Here is a 22,727-nt window from a genome sequence, read left to right on the forward strand (position 1 = left end):
GGAGCACAAAGGGGCAAGAAATTGGCAGGAGCTAGCTCTCGGGGGGACAGGGCAGGTCTGTGCATGGGGACAGAGGCACCCCACAGAAAATTAATAAACTGAGAACCATAGGTGCTCTGAAGGACCAGTATGAGCTTTAGAAGAAAGCAGCATAAGTTTTAGTTTTATATTAACAGGTTTTACTGACAGTCTTAATATTTCAGGCCATGGTAATTAAATTTTAGCACTGTCATTTACTTGCTTGTCTCCAGACACTCATGGCCACACTGCTCATGGCCCAGGTGCTGCTTCAGGTGATCCGGAGTCCCAGTGACTGCTGCTGCTGCTCAGTGCTCTTGTATGGAGAGAAGGATGTGTGCTGCCCAAGATTTTCAGATGCATCTCAACTGCCTGAGAGACTTGAAATTCAGACAGGTGCTGAACTCCCACTTTCTTAAGACATTATTTTTCAGAGTTCTCCTTTTGAGCACTGTGAACTGAAACAGGCAACAGCACATCGATGCTTTGAGTTTTCAGACAGAATATTTTCACCCTCTTTAAATTATGACCCGTAATTAGTGGGAACTAGAAATAGGCTTTAAGATGTATGTAGAAACAGATCCCTAGAAATTTAAGGATTTCTGATACTGTCCACTAGATATAACCTGTGCTTGGAGTACTATTGGGAATAATAAACAAACATCAGCATTGTTTCTATGCCAGTTGGTAACAGAATTGTCTTTAAAGCTGTTTTCTCAGTTCTAATGCTATGAAATGCCACATGAGACCAAACTTGCTGATTCTCCCACTTGCAGCTGTTCTGCAATAGAAATAATCAGGGATTCCCCCCCCCACCCCCCGGGTTTCAAGCTTCTTTCTGCTTGACTGATGAATGAAAGATAAACACTATACATGTTACACAGTTAGACTGTTCAAATGAGATATGAGGGGAGGTATCCCAGAGCAGGCACACTCGGCACATATTCTTGACTTATAATTGGATCAACATTCGGCATTTGCAGGCAATATGGGATTTTACATTTCTCTAATTTCTCCTGCCCACAGATGCAGTAACAAATAAGAGCTTTAGGCAATAACAGAAGCAGAAAGGCACACAACAGTAGGGAAACATGCTCCATATTTTGTCATGGAGAGATGCGTTTTTCCTCTCCTATTTTGGGCCTCAGACCTTCCCATGTTCTGTAGCTTGGGGGCAGCTTCCAGTGCAGTAACATCAGACACGTGATGTCAAAACAGCCTCTTATAACGACATGTTGGTAACTAATTTAAAGATAAAGTTAAGAAAAAGCAAACACATGTTTAGTTCTGACATGAACTGAGACTAGCATGTGCTAGGAAGCAAAATCTGAAGGTCTTTACTGCTAGAGGATGCAGGGTTGGGACCTCTCAAGCCTTTGCCTTCCTCAACAGTTCTCAACTCTTTCATCCCCAAAACCAGCAGTAGTAGTTGAAACTGAAGTCGTCAAAATAATCTTTTTCCTCCTCCACAGCCTGGACCAGCAATGCCATATTTTATACTGGTGATAGTGACCCTGTCAGGAAGGATTTCTTTTCCTTTTCCTCATATCCTAGCTACATGCAACAATTTCTGACAGCAGATCTTAAAGTCTGTCAGAAGTTGCTTCCCCTAACACAGCCTGGGTTGGGAATCACATTCCTTAAGTGGTTTCCTTCATCTTGCATTGTGTGGAATGGTGTTTCCCCAGAGAAAGTGGTACTTTCATCTATCTGCAAGGTGCAGACAGCTCCCAAAGTGAAAGGTCAGACAGGAAAGTAACGTGCAAAACTAATATTTTTCTTCCAGTCACTCCTAGAAAGACTTGAACAGTGTTACCTGAATATATTGAGAACATTTCCACATCAAACAGAGAACAAGGTGGACGTTTCTACCCGGGGTAGCTGGAATGTGACAACTGAAAGAAGGAAAACAAGGCAATAAGCAGGAAGTTTTATGCAAGCTGTGTTCCAGAGGCACTGCAAAAAAAGAAGTGGTGGGAAGTGCTGCCACTGATTTTTGTCTGGCAGGGATCCCTCACCACTTCTCTCTCCAGCATCGTTTCCCCCCCAAACACACCAGCAACTGAAAAGGGGTGTAAGTGAGAGTAAGCAAAGGAGGAAGGGCAGGGAAGGGGACAATGCTGTTTAGAGACACCTATGGGGCTTAAGCTGGCAATAGCGGGGGGGGCCTTCTCCCACTGCCGCCCACCTCCGGCCGTGGGCGGGCTCGAACCCAGGGCCCTCGGCGCGGCGCCCCCGCAGTCCTCGGCCGGCTGCGAGGCTGCACGGAGGCGGCCGCCGCGCTCCGTCCTCCGCCGCGGAGGGGCCGCGGCCCCGGCTGCAGGTAAGGCGCGTTGGCCCTCGGGGAACGCGGCACCCTCCCCGCCGGGAGCCTGTCCCCAGCACTGCTCCTTTCCTGGGGGTACTCCTGCCTTCCCTTCTCATTCCTACCCCTCTGCTCAAGTGTTTTTAAAAAAATGTTAGTTTTCCCTCTGAGGTATTAAGGTGCATTCTGCTGGGTTAAAATATCACAGAATAACTCAAATTGCGATTAATGAAATAAGTCAAATCTGAGAAGCGAGTTTTCCCCCAAAAGCCTGCAAAACCTTGTTTTTAAAGACAGTGAATGACATATGGAAAAACTTCTGCCAGAAAGATAATTTCAGAACCAGCTTCCATTTTCCCCCCTCAATTCCCTGTCAAATCTGAACCTCAAACAAATGCAGAGATGAACAATGTGCCAGTACTTAAGGTGTACAATATTTGAATGAAAGTAGATCATGTTGATTAAACCTGTTGTTGGGCATTGAGTCATGATGAAAGGAAATTTTTGAATTAAAAGAAAGTATTTTATTTCTCTAGGAGGCTTTTTTTCTAATTATAAAAAAATTCACCTGCCTATATACATAATTCCAATGTCTATTCAAACTTTATAAATAAGGTTCTTAAAGGTTGCTCTTCATCATGACACAAGTCCAGGTAATTCTAATGACTGCCATAGAATAAAGGTAAAGCAGAATGTATTTAAGGAAAAGGAAGATCCTGAAACAGTCGCACACCACATGGGAAGATTAGTTAAATCTGTATTAGTGGAAAAAATCTGAAATACATGTTTTACTGAAAAATGCCACATACTTTCAAAGCCCCTCTTGTAATTTTGTCTTAGACTGAATTCCTGCTGACTTTGCACTCAGTTCCACATCTCAGTCAGGATAACTCCTCTGACTTCAGCCTTGGCAGGTACAAAAGTGTGCAGCTGAGCCCAGGACACTGAACTTTGAGACCATTCACATTTGTGTGGCTGTACAATTAAAAGCAAATGATAATCGGAGGGAGAAATGCTAATATATGTGTTTCTACCGAGTACTTTTAATTACATTAATTTGTGCCAGTTTGTTTCAAATGCAAAACCTTCCTAGATTGTAAAAAATCTAAACTGCTTTGAAAACAGATTTTCTCCTTCCTCATCTTTCATCCTATTGCACAGCTCAAAACAGTTAGTTTGTAAGTCTCCTGGTTACAGGACACTAATTCAGCAAGGAATTACAGACCTCAGGCTCAAACTGACAAGCAGTAGTTTGGTGACTAAGTGTCCCAAGAAAAATAATACTTTCTCTGGAGGTTTACAGGCATGCATATGAACAGTCAAACCAGGAAAAGTCTATGGTTCAACTTCATAATTTCCATGGAAAACAAGGCATTCACTGGGGTATATTCCTCCCTTTCTTCTCCTTTCCTCCCCAAACAAATAAGCCTTTGCAATTGCAAACAAAATTAATTGCAAACCACAGGGCTGATTCTCTGTTGTAAATCTCAGAGGCACATAGCAAAATATCGAACGAGGAGAGAAGATGGATATGATTAAGCCTAATCTGCTACCGCAGGGCTATTATTTTTCCCTCACAGCCTCGAGCATGTGTTCAGTGACATATAGCGAGATGTCCCTCATTCTGCCATGCCAGAGGCTGCATGGAGGGAAGCTGCAGGCAGATTAGTTGGGTCCTGGATAGTTTCCACAACATGAGAATGCTTGAGCAAAACTTAAAGACGTCAGGGTCTATGTAGGGACACTCTCCTCCAGGTTAAGAGCTAGAAGATTCTAGATCTGTTAACTTTCATAAGGAACAATAATTTAAGCTGGCATCAGAATGATGTGATTTCACTTGTCTTTTCAAATCAAGTTGTTATTTCTTAATCTGAACCAGCATATTCTGTCCAACTTTCTGGATTTTCAACTATTTATATTAATCATATCTATTTTGATAGTGCTCAAACAAAACTGTGGCTCCATTTTGCTACGGGCTATAGAAACAAGTTAGCCTGGTCTGTGTAACTAGTGAAGTATGGTATCAGTGCTGCAGTAGCACTGCGTCTGCTTTCAACCCATGCTTGTGAGTGCCCTTTAGAAACTTGGTGACCTAAAATGCTCACCCAAACAGCTGTCAAGTATCAGCTGGGAGATGGGAGAGCACCCAAGCCATCAGTGCTAGCCATGTGAAAGCTGTTTGCACCTCCCTGCAAAGTCAAAACCTTTGTTAAGGTGCCTTTGAGGTTTCATTCATCATTTGCAGCCTCTGAAGGTTGCCTACCTCTTTGACTTAAGCACATTCATTCTTTAAACTGCATGAAAACCAAGCACCTCTCTGCTCTTTGTAGCTCTGGTGAAGCCACACGGGTGGGCTGTGACTTGTGGCTGTCAGACACAGACTGGTGTGGCAGAAGGTGATCCCTGACTGTCTGTGGGATTGGGTGGGAAGGACCTTGCAGTGTTGACATAAACCTTAAAAAGCCAGTAAAGGTCTCAGATTTGAGACCTGTAGTTTGGTACAAGAGGACTCCTAAAATTTGCAGATGTATGTAGAGGTCCAGCTGCATAGATAGCAGAACTGGGACATACAGAGCAAAATCTTTAAGTAAAATATACACATATAAACAAGCATTAACAATCCCACAAACTTCTGATTCATTTGGATAATTACAAACAGCAGTAATCATCAACCATGACTCAAACACCACTGATCTGCTGGACTTTAGAGTGTCAGCTATCTAAAAGCATATTTAGGCACAAGGTGGAAGAGTGTTATTTAATCCATTGCCTTTTTTACTAGAAAATAACCTGTGTGACTTTCTATAGATTTTTCAATAGGTACCAGCAGAGCTTGTAATGAGTGCTATATTTAAGCAGAAACACACGCACATTCATTTATTAAAACCTGTTCTGTGAATGTTTATTACTACATCAATTTCAGTACATTGTTGAAACCTTTCCATTCAGTGTTATACTGGTTGGAAGTAGGACATCTGACACTTGTTCCATGAAGGTAACTCCTAGAATTGTGTTACCATCCTAACCACCCAGCTGTTACAAATATGACATTTTCCAGGAAAACTGTATAACATTAACAACATCTAACTTATTTTCCAGCTAACCCAAGATACAAACTAATCTATTTAAAATGCACAGAGTGAAAACAACAGCAAATAAACATATAAAATAATCCTATTATAGGTTATGTAAGTTACTCTAAGGCTTTGATGTTTATGAAATTGATAATGCAGAGAACTTGGTGAGAAATACAGACCTCAATCTAGAACAGCAAAAGTCTCTAACAGTTAGACAGTATTCATATACTTAATACTATATTAGCACCATACTGCTAGTCTTTATGCCTTTTGTGGTTAGAAGTACTGATACTAAAAAAATTTAAAATGGCTTCAACAATGGATTTCTTTGACCTAGCTTTGACCTTCCAGTGTATTTTGAGGACAATGATTTTGCATGTTAACTTGTCTATTATTTGGGATATTGAAATATATCACTGAGTTGTTGCTGCTACAGTCTGAAATCTTGCCATGCTATTTTTTAAAAATAAATTTATTAAAAAATTAAATACCTTTTTTTTACTAAATTAATAAATTTCATACAAATTTATTCAGGATCATGTGAAAGACTCTCATACAATGCCCTATAAATATCTAAGCAATGTTTAAGTGTGAAGTTTTACTTACAGCTCATTTCGCTACACCAGAGAAGCAGATTTTCATGTCTGGTAAATCTTAAATTCATTCTACTTATTTTAACAATATGACCTTCTGCTATTGAATGATATCTTTAACAAAAACACCTCAGAGCACAAAACCCGAGAAAGATGTTGTACAGATCGGAGCAACTTCCTGAGTGTTTCAGTGAGAAAGCAACATTTTCAGCTATTATTTGTATTACCTGGCACATGTGACAACTGTATCAATCAGAACATCAGAGCATAACTGGAATCCAGTATTTCACTTTGAACTATTGCTAGATATATCAACAGTAAAAACTTCACATCCATCCAATTGCTAACATAGCACTGTCACCACAGACGGCCCCTGTACTGCAAAGAAAACATGACAAGACAGCTGCTTTCCACGGACCAAGTAAATCTAACTTTGCTGGCTTGCCCAAGGAGACTTTGCATGGTTTATGTCCGCGGTAGGCAAGATCAGATGTGCCTAGGGTTTAGACACGAGGTAGCTGGTACGCCAAGAGCCAGCTTGTCAGCTAAATAAGAGGGTGCCCCATGTAATGGGATGCAGACACATGCATTGGTCCACTTTCATCAGTCAATTCCCCAGTTAGACCTGGAGTTTTGCTGCTGGTGGGTTTTATTCCTTCTTTCTAATTTGCCCCATAAAAAAAAATAGACTCTTGCTACTTTTCACTCAAACCACACTCTGCAGCACTCATTGATCTTAACATGAAAAATAATCTTAATGTGTGAAAATTTTGCATCACCTTCTTTCATGATTTATGTTTGAAAAAGCATCAAGAATAGGGCTATTATAGACAGGCATCCAGATTAAAACAGATAGCACATCACTTTATGCCATAAAATGCTATCTGTCAGTGACTACTGTCAATCAGTTGTGTGCAGTTGATTTTTCTGACTGATGAGCAAAAGTTACTCGCTGCCTTTTTATTTTCACTTGTTGCTTGTACACAGCTGAAGGGAGATAAAATTATTGCCTATGCAATGTGGAAATAAGAGTAGCAAAGACGACTGCCCAGAACAACTGGAGAAGGCAATGAAAATGGCAATATAGTGTCAGATACCAATTTACTAAAAGCAAGGGCAGGAACGAAGAATGAATAAAGAATCTGGAAGTGACAGTGGCATTCTGGGGCCATATCCTGTAGGAGTTCTTCCTTTTTCATCTCTCTGCCCGTTACTTCTGAATCTTATCTTGCGACTGCCTTCCACGTATCCACTCCCTTTCTCCCACTGAGTCTTTAATATTTTCAGCTTTCCATCATTTTCCCTCCGACTGTTTCATATTGATCTAACCACCAGAGGAAGGAGTAAAGAATGTATACATATACACACACACACTCATTGGCTATGTTGCAGTTATAGTGGACAATGCAAGTAGGACAATGCAGAGCAGAGGAGGTAGTTGTATTTCTTTGGCACTCTGGCTGAATCCCTCCTGAATTTCTAGCTGCTTTTCAGTCAAGCATTTAAAGGTGCTGTCATTCAACAGTTTGGATTCAGAAGTCAAATGCAACTGCAATGCTAATTCATCCTATACTATCTATAAACCCACTATTGACTTCTTATTTTCAAGATAATTCTACATACAGTTTTAGATGCCTGCAACAGCAGCCATGGGAATTCAGGCATATGGCCGCTACCATATGACAAAGTGTCTTTATCTAATAATTTTTAGTCTTGTGGATAAGATACTTCAGTATAACAGGCATTTCATCCTTTGATTCATTCACAGAAAATTCACTTCCAGTGAAATTTTAAGATACTGCTACCACCTCTGCCAGCTCTCCACCTCATCCCATTTCAGTCTCAGAGGTTTGTGAAATTTGCACAATTCGCTTTTCCTCTCATGCTGAAGATAAATACTGAATTCCTGGGAGAAATGCCAAAACATTATGTACTATTTTACAATCCTAATATGATCTAATCCAAAGTAGAAAGTTGTGTCTCATCATATAGGAAAACAGGGCTGATATTTGTTACCTTCACCTCAATTACTTAATGACATGTTTAGAACATGGAGATGTGTCAATATATGCACAATAACCTGGACAAAATGTGGTCTGTCTGATAAAACCATATGGCTTCATATTCCATACAGAGAACAGGTTTCTAGGCTCTGGGAAAGAGGAAAATATTATAGGTCCTGCTGAACTAGTTTTAAATACCAATAGTTAATAAGGTCTGCATATGCAGGAAGGAATCCTGCTGTGAGCGTGTAACATTCGATAAAGAAATGCATGACAGAGGAAAGGTCCAGATGTGCAAACATGCCAAGAGGCAGGCTTTTCAGTGGAACAAACCAGCTCAGTAAGCCCCATAAAAAAAGGACAGCAGAGAAAATGTGTGTGTGCATGCAAGCGTGTATGCACATGCAGCAGTGATTTATATATCCAGCTTAAGTATTATCTGTGAAACTGCTTAAGACTTCAATAGCTACCCAATTCTATTCCTTGGCTGGCATGCAGCGTCCCTTTGCAGTGATGGGCTGCCAGTTGACATGGCAATTAGATCTCTTGATTAGTATTTCTTATACAGAAATAAGAGAACCTCTCCTTCCTGTGATTTCCATGCTCTCTCTTCCTGAGCATACAAAATTAATCCACATACCACAGAATGGATTTGACCTTTCATGTGTCAAAGACTAAAATTCTCCACCCCATCCCCCCATGAAGTTGCTAAATTGATTAAGATCTGAAGGTAAAACAGTTGCTTTAGAAAGATTAGTAACCAACTCATTCCATTTTGATCTTTAGTACTGTAAAAACTAAAACCAAACAAGTACAGAAATATCCATAGGATTTCTTAAGCTGTTTATAAAGGATCTTCAGACACATTAGGAGCTCATAGTAGCAATTCAAAAGCTAAATATAAAAGAAGCTTTATGAAGTACTTATAAAGTCAGTAAGAGGTTTTCTGGGAAACCAGAAAGATAATACTTATTTTTAGCATATTTTCCTGTGAGATAAAGATAGTGAATGTAGAAAGTATCCATCCAAACCCAAAATGAGATACGCAAAAGAGATCCCATGATACGCACCAGGAGTGTTACAGAATCGGCATTTAGAGAGCAATGTTCTGACAACACCATCTGCTCATTTGTGCTGTATCTTCCTATAACAGGCTCTCTTAATGTCTCATGCATGATTTTCTGTGGAAGTCAGTAGGAGTGTATGATTTATTTTGACATTAATATTTACCAGGCTAGTGTATGCTTAAAGTATCCAAGATGCTGAGAATTCTTCCTCGTTTAAAAAGCCATTGAAATGGCTTTCATTTTTCTTTGGAGACATTAACAACTTTGTCACTGCGCCGCTGTTACATACAAGTCAGATACCGTTCACACAGCATTAATTTAAGTAAATACCACTAGTGTTGCTCTTACTAGAGCTATAGACGGAGAGAAAAATTTCTTTGGGGTAAAAAAGCTTGCTAGCATTTTGCATTGGTCGCTAAAGGATGGTGAAACAAAGCTTCAAGTTCTGAAGCTTCAAATTCTTTACTGTTAGTAAATTATTGTGAAATTAAAGTGCAAGAGACTCCTGCAAAATTCATTCTGGACATTGAAAATAGTATTGTTTGAGTGTCCCTTCCTAAAGCCTACAACATTTGTATTTATTAACATTTAAGAGTTGTCTAGCAGATTCTGGGTGGGTAATGTTCCTGTCATGTAGGGTTTTTTTAAAGTTTTGAAGCAAATCTTACAAATAAGATTTCAGTGCTTTGATGAAACGTAGCAAAAGTTTTCACAGTCTCTGAATTTCAGATCTGTTGCATGACTGCATTAAACTGTCGATTGATACTCTCTTCATCCAGAAATGGATTACAGAGCTGACAGATTACTTAAAATAACCACTATGGATGTGAATCATACTGACAAAAGCAAAGAAATCCCTTTCAGAAGAAAACATCTTGCCTCAGCCAAACATTTTGATGAATGCAGATGGTTATATATGATTATTTATATACAGGCAAAGAATCTTTTTTTAATAGCTAGAGGTACAAATATGTAATTTCAATTTTCCTCATTAACAAAAAGCTTACCAAAGATATGTATCATAGGTATTGTTACTACCCATGTACCAGAGACATTGGTCTTTAACAGCTCTGCATTCTATGATGGGGTTATGTATTTACCAGAGGAGTGCACTGATATGCCAGAGACGCACTCATTTACAAGCACAAATAGCAGAGACAAAACTCAGTGTTTATGATTCTCCTGCACATGATTGCATTATTTTCCCAAACAATCACTTTTCCTAATACTTAAAGGACCAATGCAAAAATGAAAGAGCTGTAGTATACTGGAATGCAACTTGTATTGGTAAGTTAAATTATTGCTGGTACCATGTCTTTTTTGAAGTTTTGAGGGTTTGGGGTTTTTTTAATTGCTGTAGATATTTACTAATACACTTATAGCAGCAGCTATTCAGGATACAATATATTTAGTGTTGAAAACCTTGTGAATTCTGTATATTTGAAATGCAAATGTATTGTAAAACATTACCTCTGCACCTTTTTTTTTTTTTTTAGGAGCTACAAGAACTTTTGAAACCACACCTGACAATGTGCAGTCTTAAATGCTGCACTCTCAGAGCCCTTTTTCTACTGATGCTGTGTAGGTAAGAAATATTGAAGAAATAATTTTTTTGCAAATGTATAATAATACCAGTTGGTTTATAATCAATTTATTTATAATTAGAAATATCTGAGCAGGTAACAAAGCCAAATCTACTTGACAATTAAATCTTGCCTCTTACAAAGATTAAACAACCTGGATATTAATAACAGAAATACAGGACTGAACTCCTTCACAAATCATCTCAGCTGCCTTGATTTACAGATTTTTGTCACCGAGAAAACTGATGGGGAGAAAAAGAAAGGAATTTAACTTAAGCAAATGATCCTTCAAATGAAGGATTACTGTGTAGAGAGTGTGAATATTGTATCAGATGCTTAGCAAATTTAGAAGGGCACATGGTTTTTGCCTGGAGCATAGTACCTTGCCCAAGGACAGAAGCACACAGTCCACCTAGACGTACTATAAGCTTGAGGTAGTAAAGTCATCCTTGTGTATTTGTTATGAAATAATAACGTCTTAAAGAGAATTACCTGGTTAAAACATTGTCTTCTTACTCTGTTGATAAAAATGTGAAGTCTTTAGGAAAGCCGAGTTGTATTAAGCTGGAAGGTGAAACTCATCCCTTCTGGGTACAAGTAACCCTGCTAACAGTGCAGTTGCCATGACAGAAAACTTAAGATAGAAATGGAGCACTTAAAATATATTCTTTCTATAAAAATTGTTATTGATAAGTAATAGCAGTAAGAAAATGGAAGCATGGAGAAGTTAAACATTGTGACTACCACCTTTAACTGAAGTATTTAAAGTCTGTTAGCTGATTCTCTGTGTAGAATTGCCTAACCTATTTGGTGTCCCAGTAAATTCCTCAAGATAAGATTCTGCCTGAGCTGTAGTTCAAGTGGGTGTGCAAACACATGCTTAGGTAAAGCCTCCACTTGGTTGTGAGGGCAGGTGGAACAGTTGCCTGAAAGGGAGTTTAAACATCCATCTCCCCCACCTTCTCCAGTGCTATAAAGAGATCTTTGTCCAGAACACACACTCGCTCTAATTCCACCTTCCTTCCTCGTCAGCTGTGAGTCGCCACACTCTATAATCACTGGATGATTCATGGCTTTGCAGTAACAAAACACTGCTAAGAGACCAGCAACATTTCAGAAGTATCTAAGTAACAAGGAGGCAAAATTCCCTGAGAAGTTCAGCCTGCAGTATATAATTGCCTTCATCAGGCAGACTTGGTGAATCCTCTCTTCCAGCTTCACATGGCTAAGAGTATCCAGAAGCCCAGACAGTTAATTCCTGTGTAGTATCCATGGGAGTTATGTCCACGCACAGCACCTGTTTGGCTCAGGCACAAGCGCACAGCATCAAGCTGATCTGGTCACGTACCCAAATCCAAACAGGCTGAGAAGCAGCTCTGCCCCTTGGTTAGCTCGCAGCCAAGATGGTGCGTAGGTACACAAATGCCTTTTTCCAGTGCACAAATCAGGAAGGTTCGGCGAAAGTGTTGTTTAAAACAAAAACTATCCTGCTTGGCACTGCAACAGAGAAATATTTCTAAGCAATATCCAAGGACTGAGGTGCACTGAAGCAAGGGCCAGGATTGCTCCCCAAGTGGCCCCTTAGATACCCCACTTGTATAAGCTCTGGCTAATGTGCGAAGACTTTCATCTACCAAGTACTTTATAATCAATAATGGTGGGGTTTTTTGTTTGGTTGGTTTTTTTTTAAGTTTAGAGACAGCCAGAGCCTCATCTTCCCGATCATACGCAGGAGACATGATCTGTCCCAACACGCATGCTAACAGTGTCACACCAGGATATCAGACTCCACCTTACTTTCTAGTTCTCCCTTCCTGAATGGCATTTCTTAACTTCACTTCCAGCACTTGACATTAAATTGCATTATGATCACATCAGACACGCATGCTAATCTGTATCCAGGGGGTTGCCTGGGTGGTCACTTTCCCAGAAATATTTTTATTAACAAGTAGAAATGAAAATTTATCAGAGTAATAAATAGACCTTATACTTCAAATCATTATCGGTAATTAGCTTAAGTAAATATATGCTATTTGGTCCCAAGAAGGGCTCCGCTTTATTTCAGGAAGGGTGTTTTCAAATTAAAGAATGCTAGTCTGGGTTTATAGGGTCAGATCCAGAAAATTCTATGGGATGTTTACTTTTTTTTTTGGCTGAGTTTAAGAGCACTTATATTATTTAAGTATTTGTTCCTGTATCTGGTAAGCGATAATGTAATGCTACTGTTTCAACCTTACCAATTAACCAAGCAAACCGTGACAGTACTGGCTGCTTTGAAGCAGAGAATTAATCAGTGACGTAGATGATTCTGCTGCAGTTTATCTACAAAGACCATACACAAGCCTGTATCCTTGAGCATTTCAGGTGTGAAACGAGAAGTAACACCTTTGTTTGCGTCTAAACCCCTCGCCTGTCAGTGGATTGCCTGAAAAAAGCTTTTTCCCCCTAACTTTTCCTGAGGGGGGTGTTTCAAACACTTTCTCAGACTGTGTTTGACATTTTGTTTCTCCCTTCTCTCAGTTCTAAGGTGTTTCTGCCTCTTTCATGATACATAACTTCTGACAAAAAATAGCCAGGAAAAATATTCCTGTACATGTGTCTAGACTGTACTTTTGTTTTAAGCAGTGATGTATACTACTGTTTAGGGCAGACGTTCCCTTTTCCCCCTCCAGTTACCCAATTCTGTTCAGACACTAACTTGAAAGCATCATAAATAACAAGCAGTTGTACCTTCCAAGCTTAGCCTCGCCTGTAAAAATACTAGGTTTTGAGCCACAAGAATAACTAAGGAAATCAAATAATTATAATTCTGCTTTTTATAAGAGCAAGCATGGATCATTGAACCTGAAGAGTTTAAAACATGTATTATACACTGACAGCCCAGAACATATAGATATTCCTGGCTGTCAAATAAATTCAGTTTTCTTCTATAAAGGCTTATTCTCTCCTCAGTAGCTGGAACAGCTGTTTCAAGGCAATTCCATACTTAGATGCATGCCAATGTATTTCAAATACGTTAAGAAAATGGAGGAACTAGAACATATGCAGTTAGTTAAGTATAAACAGAAATACTGAGTAAAAGAGAAGCTTAGATGCATTGATGAGAAGATGCACATGCATAAAAGGAATAAGTCTCAGCTTATACTTTTATCCTTTGTGATCCCTGCATAAGGCTATATGACAGAATACATGAATATGTGCAGCTGTGAGCTCACTCTTGCTTAGTGATGAATGGGGCACATGAATTAGAGCACTTTAAAGGAAACAAAGCATCCTCCCTTAAAATGTGGGCAAGCAAAACCACTTAAGGCACGTAACGTCTGTATGTTCCTTGCCTTTCAACATTGATGATCTGCTTCTGAGTATCCCAAAGTTACCAGGATGGTAACCCCACACACTCACATTTAGGAGGTTTCAGGTTCCTCTCACATTTTGGCTTATTAGGATAATCTCAAAGATTATATGGCAAAATAGCACACAAGGGACAGAGCCCCATTAGTTCACAGCCTCAATTACTGCACAACAGCTTTCCCATGCCAACAAGTTCTTACCTAACCATAAAATCAAAGGCCAAAGATATATGAGGCTACACATATGAGGGAAATAAAGAATTATCTCAAAGGGTACCACAGGTGATTTAAGGAAAGGACTTCCATACAATAATGCCAAATATTTAAGATATGTTTCAGAAAATAGCTGTTCAAGATAACACACCAGACCACTCTGCAGTTGTGTACTGATCAGCAGAACAGTATTACACCCTTGCAGTGGAAAAGGGACAAGTTTTCCTTTATTGTTTCAAAATATGTGAAAATAATTCAAGAACAATCCAGTACAGCTGTGAAATTAAGCTCATGCAGCTCATTGAACACTTAACTGAAATTATATGTAAACTATAAAAGCAGAAATATCTATTGCAAGCACAGTATTTATGAATTGAATTCAAGTACATTTCTAATTTCCACACTCCTGTGCAACATAAAATTGGCCTTTCTATTTTTATTCACATTTCAACTCAATGTGACCATGCTTGTTTCTTTAGGACACAACTTACAGGAGAAACATTCCTTATTTCAATGCTGGCATTACTCAAGACCACACTTAACATTAAGTAATAACATAGCTCTCTAGCAATAAAGTAGTAAAAAACAGGAACAAAATAAGGGAAATAAATAGGATCATTCAAATATCTAAGCTGCACAAGTTACAAGACTGCTAATGAAAAACAGCAACTCATGTGGAATAGAGTCTGGTAGAACAGAAGACTTACACAGCAATAGCAGCACTTCAAAACAGCAGACACCACATCTAAACCCAGTGTGATTTGGCCACATGCATTCAATGAGATCATCTTAGCATTTAAGTTTTGCCAATCTAAGATACTGAATTATTCCTAGTGGATAAACCCCATAGTTTCCTGACAGAACAGCTCAAGCTCCCTTAGAAAAAAATTAAATTAAAAACAAAGGAGAAAGTTTTGGAAAGCTACATAAGACACAGAAATATTAAGAAGAACAAGCAGAGTTTTCAAGAACAGCTCCAGAAGAAATTATGAAGAACAAAAAAATCAGTTTGGATTTGGTAGGACTAGAAAAGGCTACAAAACACTGATGCCCCCTTAAGCATCAATTTGTACTTACATCCTTCCCACCAGGGCTGAAGCCACCACAGCTACAGCTCCTGTAGCAGCTGTAGAAGAGCTAAGGAGTAGAGCTGGTTACTCTTCGTAATGAGTCACTTTTGGTGTGGGGGTTAAAAAAACCACAGAAACCCTCTCCTGGTGAATATATAGGTGGCTGCTCTATCAGCAGAGATAACACCTCTGCCTGCAGCCAGCTGGGCTTCCTTAAGTCAATTATTTACTTCTCACCTTCTTAATTAAAGAAAAGTCATACCCCACTTTTCTCAACTAATAGAATCACAGAATGGCTTGGGTTGGAAGGGACCTTAAAGATGATCTAGTTCCACTCCCCCTGCCATGGGCAGGGACACCCTCCACTAGACCAGGTTGCCCAAAGCCCCATCCAAAATACCTAATTTAAATCTCCTCTCCTTCAGCTTGAGGCCATTACCCCTTGTCCTGTCACTCCATGCCCTTGTAAACAGTCCCTCTCCAGCTTTCCTGTAGGCCCCTTTAGGGGCTGGAAGGTGCTATAAGGTCTCCCCAGAGCCTTCTCTTCTCCAGGCTGAACAACCCCAAGTCTCTCAGCCTGTCTTCATAGGAGAGGTGCTCCAGCCCTCTGATCAGCTTTGTGGCCCTCCTCTGGACTCACTCCAACAGCTCCATGTCCTTCTTATGTTGGGGGCCCCAGAGCTGGACACAGTACTCCAGGTGGGGTCTCACGAGAGTGGAGTAGAGGAGCAAGATCACCTCCCTCAACCTACTGATCATGCTTCTTGTGATGCAGCCCAGGACATGGTTGGCTTTCTGGGCTGCAAGCGCACATTGCCAGGTCATGTTGATCTTCCTGTCCACCAACACCCCCAAGTCCTTGTCCTCAGGGCTGCTCTCAATCCATTCTCTGCCCAGCCTGTAGTTGTGCTTGGATTGCCCCAAACCATGTGCGCACCTTGCCAAATCATTGGCAATGAGCCGTCAGTACCACTTGTATTTTAATTTATGAAGAGCACAGCCTGAATCTGTGATGGGTGAGCACACCGTGCTCACACTCTTGGGGTGCTCACCTTAGGGGTTAGGCAGAAATTAAGAGTAAAGCTATAATATCACTGCTACTTACAGTGAACAGCCCTTAATGGCCCCAGGTGTCCCTCCCTCAGCTGATAACCATCAACACCCATAATAGGTTCAGGGGGTGGAGGGGTGGGGTGGAGAGAACATATAAAAATGAATCCTGATGGGGGGGGTAAGTAAAGAGTGGTGTTTTGGGTATGCATTATCTCTAGTATTCTCACTCACCTTCTTAATGAGGTTATTGTAGGGGACTCTGCAGGGTAAAAATGAGGTTTGTAATTGCTTACTTATATTTGACTTTTGTAGACCATGTTTGTAGCTGTTTCTGAGGAAAGGAGTGGTTTGCATTCTTATTATGCTTTACTGATTTTACCCAACAGGATTATTTCTGTAACCTGTTTAAAAATTGTGCTGTAAAAGCAGTATGTTAAAAGTGGTTTTATGCACTAATCTTTGAGGCTGGTTTCTGTCTCTTTCTAGGAGCTAAATTGAATATATTTCACTATGTAAAAAGAAGCTTAATTTGAAATACTGAAATAAACAATCAAAGCTCCTGCTGTATTCCTAGATTATAACAATAGTGCTCTATTTACAGAGAATATTTTAAAGATGACAAGTATTTTCTTAGCTGAGGTATTAAGAAACTATAGACTTTAAAGAAATTATAGGCTTTAAGGTATAGAAGTAGTATTTGTTTGATAAGATTAGTACAAATTATAAAATCTGATATCTTCTAGAACACTATTTTTTTATAATGTTGTAAAATGCAAACACTTGAATGTTTCATGATGTGTCCTCTGATGAGCAGTAATTGTATTAGTTTCAAGGTTACCAACAGCATTCTATGGAATCATAGAATTGTTTTGGTTGGAAAAGACCTTTAAGATCATCAGGTCCAACTGTTAACCTAGTACTGCCAAGCTGACTCAACCACTTCCCTGGGCAGCCTGTTCCAATGATTGACAACCCTTTTGGTGAAGAATTTTTTCCGAATATCTAATCTAAATCTCCCCTGGTGCTACTTGAGGCCACTTCCTCTTGTCTTGTTACTTGGGAGAAGAGACCAACACCCACCTGGGTACAGCCTCCTTTCAGGTAGCTGTAGAGAGCAGTAAGGTCTCCCCTCAGCCTCCTTTTTTCAAGACTAAACAATTTTCTTGGAATGTCACCTCTGCTGTAACTGATGATGTTCTTTTAAAACATCCTTACTTTTTTCATTCCTCTTAGGTCAATGCAAATTCCTGAAGCTGAAGGAAAAGGTGAAATTCTACCTCCAACTATACAAAAAATAATAAAAGGATACAACAAATATCTACGTCCATTTTTTGATAGTAAGTACAAAAGCTGTTTTAATAAGATTGAGCCATAACTTAATGCAGTGTCTGGAAGTCAGCAATGAGAGCAAATGGGTTTTTTGCTCGACTTTTTTTCTCCAGTGTTTGACAGTGACTGATCTGATTATATATGATGTACTATGATATAATAAGATATAGCTTAATAGCTTTTGTGGCCCAAGGGGAAACATATATTCCAGGCATTCACAAGCAAAACTTCCAAGCTCTGTTAGAAACTATTAATATTCATGTGTCCTCAATGAAATAAGCTGTAATACTCTACCTATTTAAAAACATAATTTCCCTTAATTTCCTAAATAACTATAAACATTTTTGATTAAAGATAAGAAGGCTTTATATATCAAACTGTTCGTAAAAGCACAGGCAAATTTTGTTACTATACCAATGTGCATCTACTGTAAGATTGCAAGAGAATTAATAAATACTTCTTGCCTAAGGTCTTAAAGTTCACTGAACTGGTTTGCTGCAGAACTGTGAGGGGGAAAATGTCAGTTCCCTGTGTCAGAAGGCCATGGTCACCAGGTTGGAAGACCCACGTAGTCTACTGCACCAAGGCTGATTTTTACAGCCCTGCAGTGCAGTCAACGTTGGGCACCTGGAATCTCAGTGACAAACATCTTGCTTGAATCAGGCTACTGCATGTATCAGAAATACTGAAGAATTACGAGGCAGGATGAAGACCTCTGCCTGGAGTAACTGCAGAACTCTGAAAAAGAAAATATTCTGTATGTTGAAATGATGCTCAGCACCATGTGTCTGTCCAAAAATAAACTTGTAGAGTGAATGCTAGCCAATAGTTCTTAAGTCAGATATTCAGAAGTGTTAGAGGTTTCAAATGAAGACTTCTATATACCTTTATCCTGCTTAAAAATGATTGACTAAAGAGTTTCTCAGACCATACTGTTACCTCTTGCCATACAAATACCTGGTGAGACTATCATCCTGTTCAACAAGGGCACTCTACATCATGTGCAATTTTTGAATCCATTTCATAAAAAAAGAAGATAAAGCTGTGTTTTAGGTTTAGGAGAAAGGCAAAACTATTTATCTGGCTTTACTTTGTCTCAGATGCTGATATAGCTACTATAAAGTGTTTACATGGTCTAAGAAGATTTTCAGGAAAATAAAAGTAATGCTAATAAATAAACTAACCCCTTCTCACTGGAGATGATGCATAATGGGAAATAACTATATGTTCAGTGGCCATTAATATATTTCATTCATTACTTCATGGTAGTACTAGAGATACATTGGCACTGCCATGATGGACATGCTTTGATAGACAGCAAGCAGAATTTCATTGCAAAATCCGATGACAGTAGTCAAGACCAGCAGTAAACCACTTTTGAATTACAAATCTCTCTTTTTCTAATGTGAGCCCTTTTTTTTCTCAGCTGTTGTCATGCAGCAAGGCTATAGCTCTTTTTCTGCCTGGGACTTTTGTTCAGAGGGATGCTAAGGACTTTCTGTGTTTGCCTGGAAATCCCAGAGGAGCTCAAGCATGTATCAAGCCCATGTCGTATGCAGAGGTAGTCTAGCAGTTCCACACAGTGACAGCATCGCTGCATATGCTCAGGCATGCAAACACTGTGTCTTGGAAATCTCTGATGGATCTATATTAGCACTACTGCTGAAGGAATGGGATGAGACTCTGAAAAAATACATTTTATTGGTGCTACTTCTAAATGCAGGGTTGGTGGTTTTGTAGAGAAATTACTTTTGTAGGAATAACTTAGGTTAGGGTGACCTGGGAAGCATTCATCCTAATTGTTGGATCTGTAGCTTTTTGCAAAATCATTTGGGATCATGCTCTGTGTGATAGAGGCATGTATGCTTGGGGTGGGGTGGGGGGTGTTATCTGCCCAGCCCTGACCCCTCTCTGTCACCAGCAAGGTGGGCTGCAAGTTGGATGAGGTTCAGGGCTAGGACAAGCTATTGTGCTTCTCGAAAGCGAGCTGGTAAACCACCTAAACGCTCAGCTTGGCAAATCAGTGGATTATGCTGATCTGTGTGACCACGGCTATCCTAGCTTTGTTCCATGTAATATTTTCCTTATTTTTATGGATATTATCTGCCTGCAGCTGGTGTATCTTGTGCATGTTCTTCATGAAAAGATTTCAGTATAACTGACTTTACTCAGAATTATATCAATGGCTACAGCACACCTGCTAAATAGTTGATGAAGCCAGAATATCAATTTAGTAATTTATACCTCTTTTGTGACTTTTTTTAACCCTCCTTATCATCCCCAAATCCTTAAGTTCTTTGGTATGATATTTGCATCTTAAGAGACTGACAAATCAAAAATGGATTGTAAGATCAAAGTGCTGGTTAGACTTGAGTAGGCTAATGAGCAAATGCACGATAAAAACATAACCCGTGTTATTCTGGTACTAGTGGAGATTATCAGCTACTATCAAAGCCTGCACAGTTCTAATTGTGTCAACCTAACAGTGCTGATTTACTGAGAAGGAAACTCGTATTTCTAGAAATACGAATGGAAAAGGATGTATATGCGTATTAACCCCAAGATCTGTGTTTGACTACAGTGTGTGAAAGGATTTGCGTAAAATGGGAACTTAGTATGTGTATGTTGATATGCAGAAATATCCAAAAATAATATCCTCAAGTCAGCCTCTTAGAAACTTGGCTCCCTTAGTTTTTTGGCCAAGATTTCTTTGCTTTTGAAAGTATGCATGTTTCTGTTTGTGTGGTCAGTTAGATAGGCATTCATAACTACACATGAAGAAATTTGTCATAAAAGTAGATGGTATTATTTGTTGGCATATACAGTGCTTTGAGCTTAATGTTAGCTGGTCATAATGGAACACTGAAATGTGATTTTTATCAAGTGTGAGACGGCCAGAGGTTAGCTAGAATTTTAGAATAATGTAATTCAAAGTAATTTCAAAGTTATTTGTCCTTGAAATTTTTCTTCAGGCAGGAAATGAGGATTATTTTGCTGCCAAGATACAATCATACTCTTACAAAATCAGTGACACTGAACTCCTTAATATTTAGCAAAATGTTTTTTTAGTCCTGAAAAGAAAGCATTAGGTATAAACAAATGATCATAAAACAGAGGTTTCTTTTCCTAAAGCCAGGAGAAACTGAAATATTTACTAGTGAAGGAAATTTTATGGCAGTTCGTAAGTTCTTAGTTTAATAAGCCCCCAATTTGCCTATTCCTTTGTATTTGGTCCTTGTGCTGGGACTGGCAGATGACTGCAAATTACCTAAGTGGATACAACTCAGCTAGTGTTATTAATGAGGGGATATGAAGATATTTTTCATTTGAATCCAATGACTGTGTATAAGAACATAAAAATTGTCTTCTCTCCTTGCATGGATTTGAACTAGTAGAGTAAGCCTGGATTAATCTCGCCTTACTCCAGTTGTCATCTCCCTCCCAGGTCACCCCTCCAGACCCTTGCTACCCATTCGTGCCCAATACAGACTGTCATTCCCATCTCTAGGCACCTAAATTAGGTGCCTGGAGTTAGATTAGTTGAAACCAGTCTTAGTATGTCAAAGGTTTGCTGACAAGAAAAGTTGACTGAGTGTTTTATGTTTGTCCGTGGTGGGTAGCACATGCCTGTTAACCGAATTATGGGGGTACTTTTACACAGTGCGTAGTACAGAGGAGTCCTACCTGGACTGGTTACTTGGCTCTGCCCTCATCTGAATGTTACTATTAAGAATGTTCCCTTTCCTTAACTATAGCATTTTAATGTTCTTCTTTGACCTGGTTCATCAAGCACCTCTTAATAAACTAAACAGACTCAGGAAGTTTCATGAGCAAATTAAAAAATTACCTAATCTAGAATTATTTTAGCCATTCTTTGGACTGGAATATGAAATACTCCTATACTAGTGTTAGTAGATAATACCCCTTAATGTAATAACATCCATCCTAGACTTTTAGATAGATGTGAAAGTCTTCTATAGAAAAGCCAACATAAGGGATTTAAAAATGCACAGTTGTTTCCCTTAAATGTGCTACATAACCCTGATGCTTTATCTCAGCTATACAAGCTGATTTCAACATCAGGTTTTCTGCTGAAACTGTGTAGACCAATTTTATAACTTTAGGTGCTGTGCCAAACCTCTCTGAATTAATGAGCAATTCCTGCTGACTTCAGTGAGCCTTGGATCAGGTTCATGGAGTTGTTAAGGGATGCATAAAATCTTGTAAATAATTTTATACAAATAGATTGTTCTGTGATTGAATGTGATAATTTAAGAGTTCTAATTAAAAAGAGAGAGACTAGGAAAAGGTCACAGCTAAGTATATTTGAATATGGAAGCTGCTTTCAAGTGGCATAGAAGTGTTGTGCTTAAATCAGTTATTCTAAACCACATTTAAAAGATTATTTTCCTTAGCTTTGTAATTAGTAATATATTTCATGGTCTTAAGGTTTAAATTCAAGAAAGTGAATTAAATTTGCATCCAACCTTCAGTTTAAGACCAGTCATCATATTTTTTTTCTCAAATGTTGTTTATATTAAGTTCTATTAGTTTAATTAGATGAAGGTGTTTTAGTCCTTGAAGTTTACAGTTTACCCCCAAAAGAGACCAGGAGATATCAGAATATTAGCCATGTCTAAGACACTTTGATTTAGTGAGACAAGCTCACAGGGTACCTGAGAAAGAAATAGCAAATAATCATCATTTAAAGATTATTTTATGTACCAGTTAGCTGATGTCTAGTCCTTCAGAGAAAGGCAAAAAGCCCAGAATATGTATAGCCAGTTGTATATTGGAAAAAATCTTTTGATATTGATATACTGAATCCTTAAAACTGATTTAATCAATGATTTGGTGCAAAACTGTAAATTTCAGCATACGGATGGTAACGTAGACTTTCCTTCCTTTCCCATGGAAATAAGAGATGCTGTGAGACTATCATTGCCACCAAACACAGGACAGGTTTTTTCCCTCCTGCCCATAAATGCTGAGTTCTAGAGACTGTAGATGATGAGCAGTGGTTAAGTTCAGTTAGAAAAAAAATCAATTTATTTGATGTTTCATAT

The 22,727-nt window shown here is 39.0% G+C and overlaps 1 protein-coding gene across 3 annotated transcripts in view; it reads left to right on the top strand.

Annotated features, from left to right (window-relative positions):
- Window positions 1–2,196: 2,196 nt before the first annotated feature.
- The window catches only part of LOC129208854 (gamma-aminobutyric acid receptor subunit pi-like), a 49,005-nt gene continuing 28,474 nt past the window's right edge, over window positions 2,197–22,727 (top strand). For 2 of the 3 annotated variants that reach the window (XM_054832258.1, XM_054832261.1), the window contains exons 1-3: window positions 10,216–10,350; window positions 10,560–10,648; window positions 17,566–17,669. In XM_054832258.1, coding sequence (XP_054688233.1) covers window positions 10,336–10,350; window positions 10,560–10,648; window positions 17,566–17,669 — 208 coding nt within the window. In that variant the 5' untranslated portion in view covers window positions 10,216–10,335. Of the gene's footprint in view, window positions 2,342–10,215; window positions 10,351–10,559; window positions 10,649–17,565; window positions 17,670–22,727 lie in introns of those variants that run through there. The other variant, XM_054832260.1, reaches the window with a different exon arrangement.

This window comes from Grus americana, chromosome 7, assembly GCF_028858705.1.
Source record: "Grus americana isolate bGruAme1 chromosome 7, bGruAme1.mat, whole genome shotgun sequence".
NCBI classification, from domain to species: Eukaryota; Metazoa; Chordata; class Aves; order Gruiformes; family Gruidae; genus Grus; species Grus americana.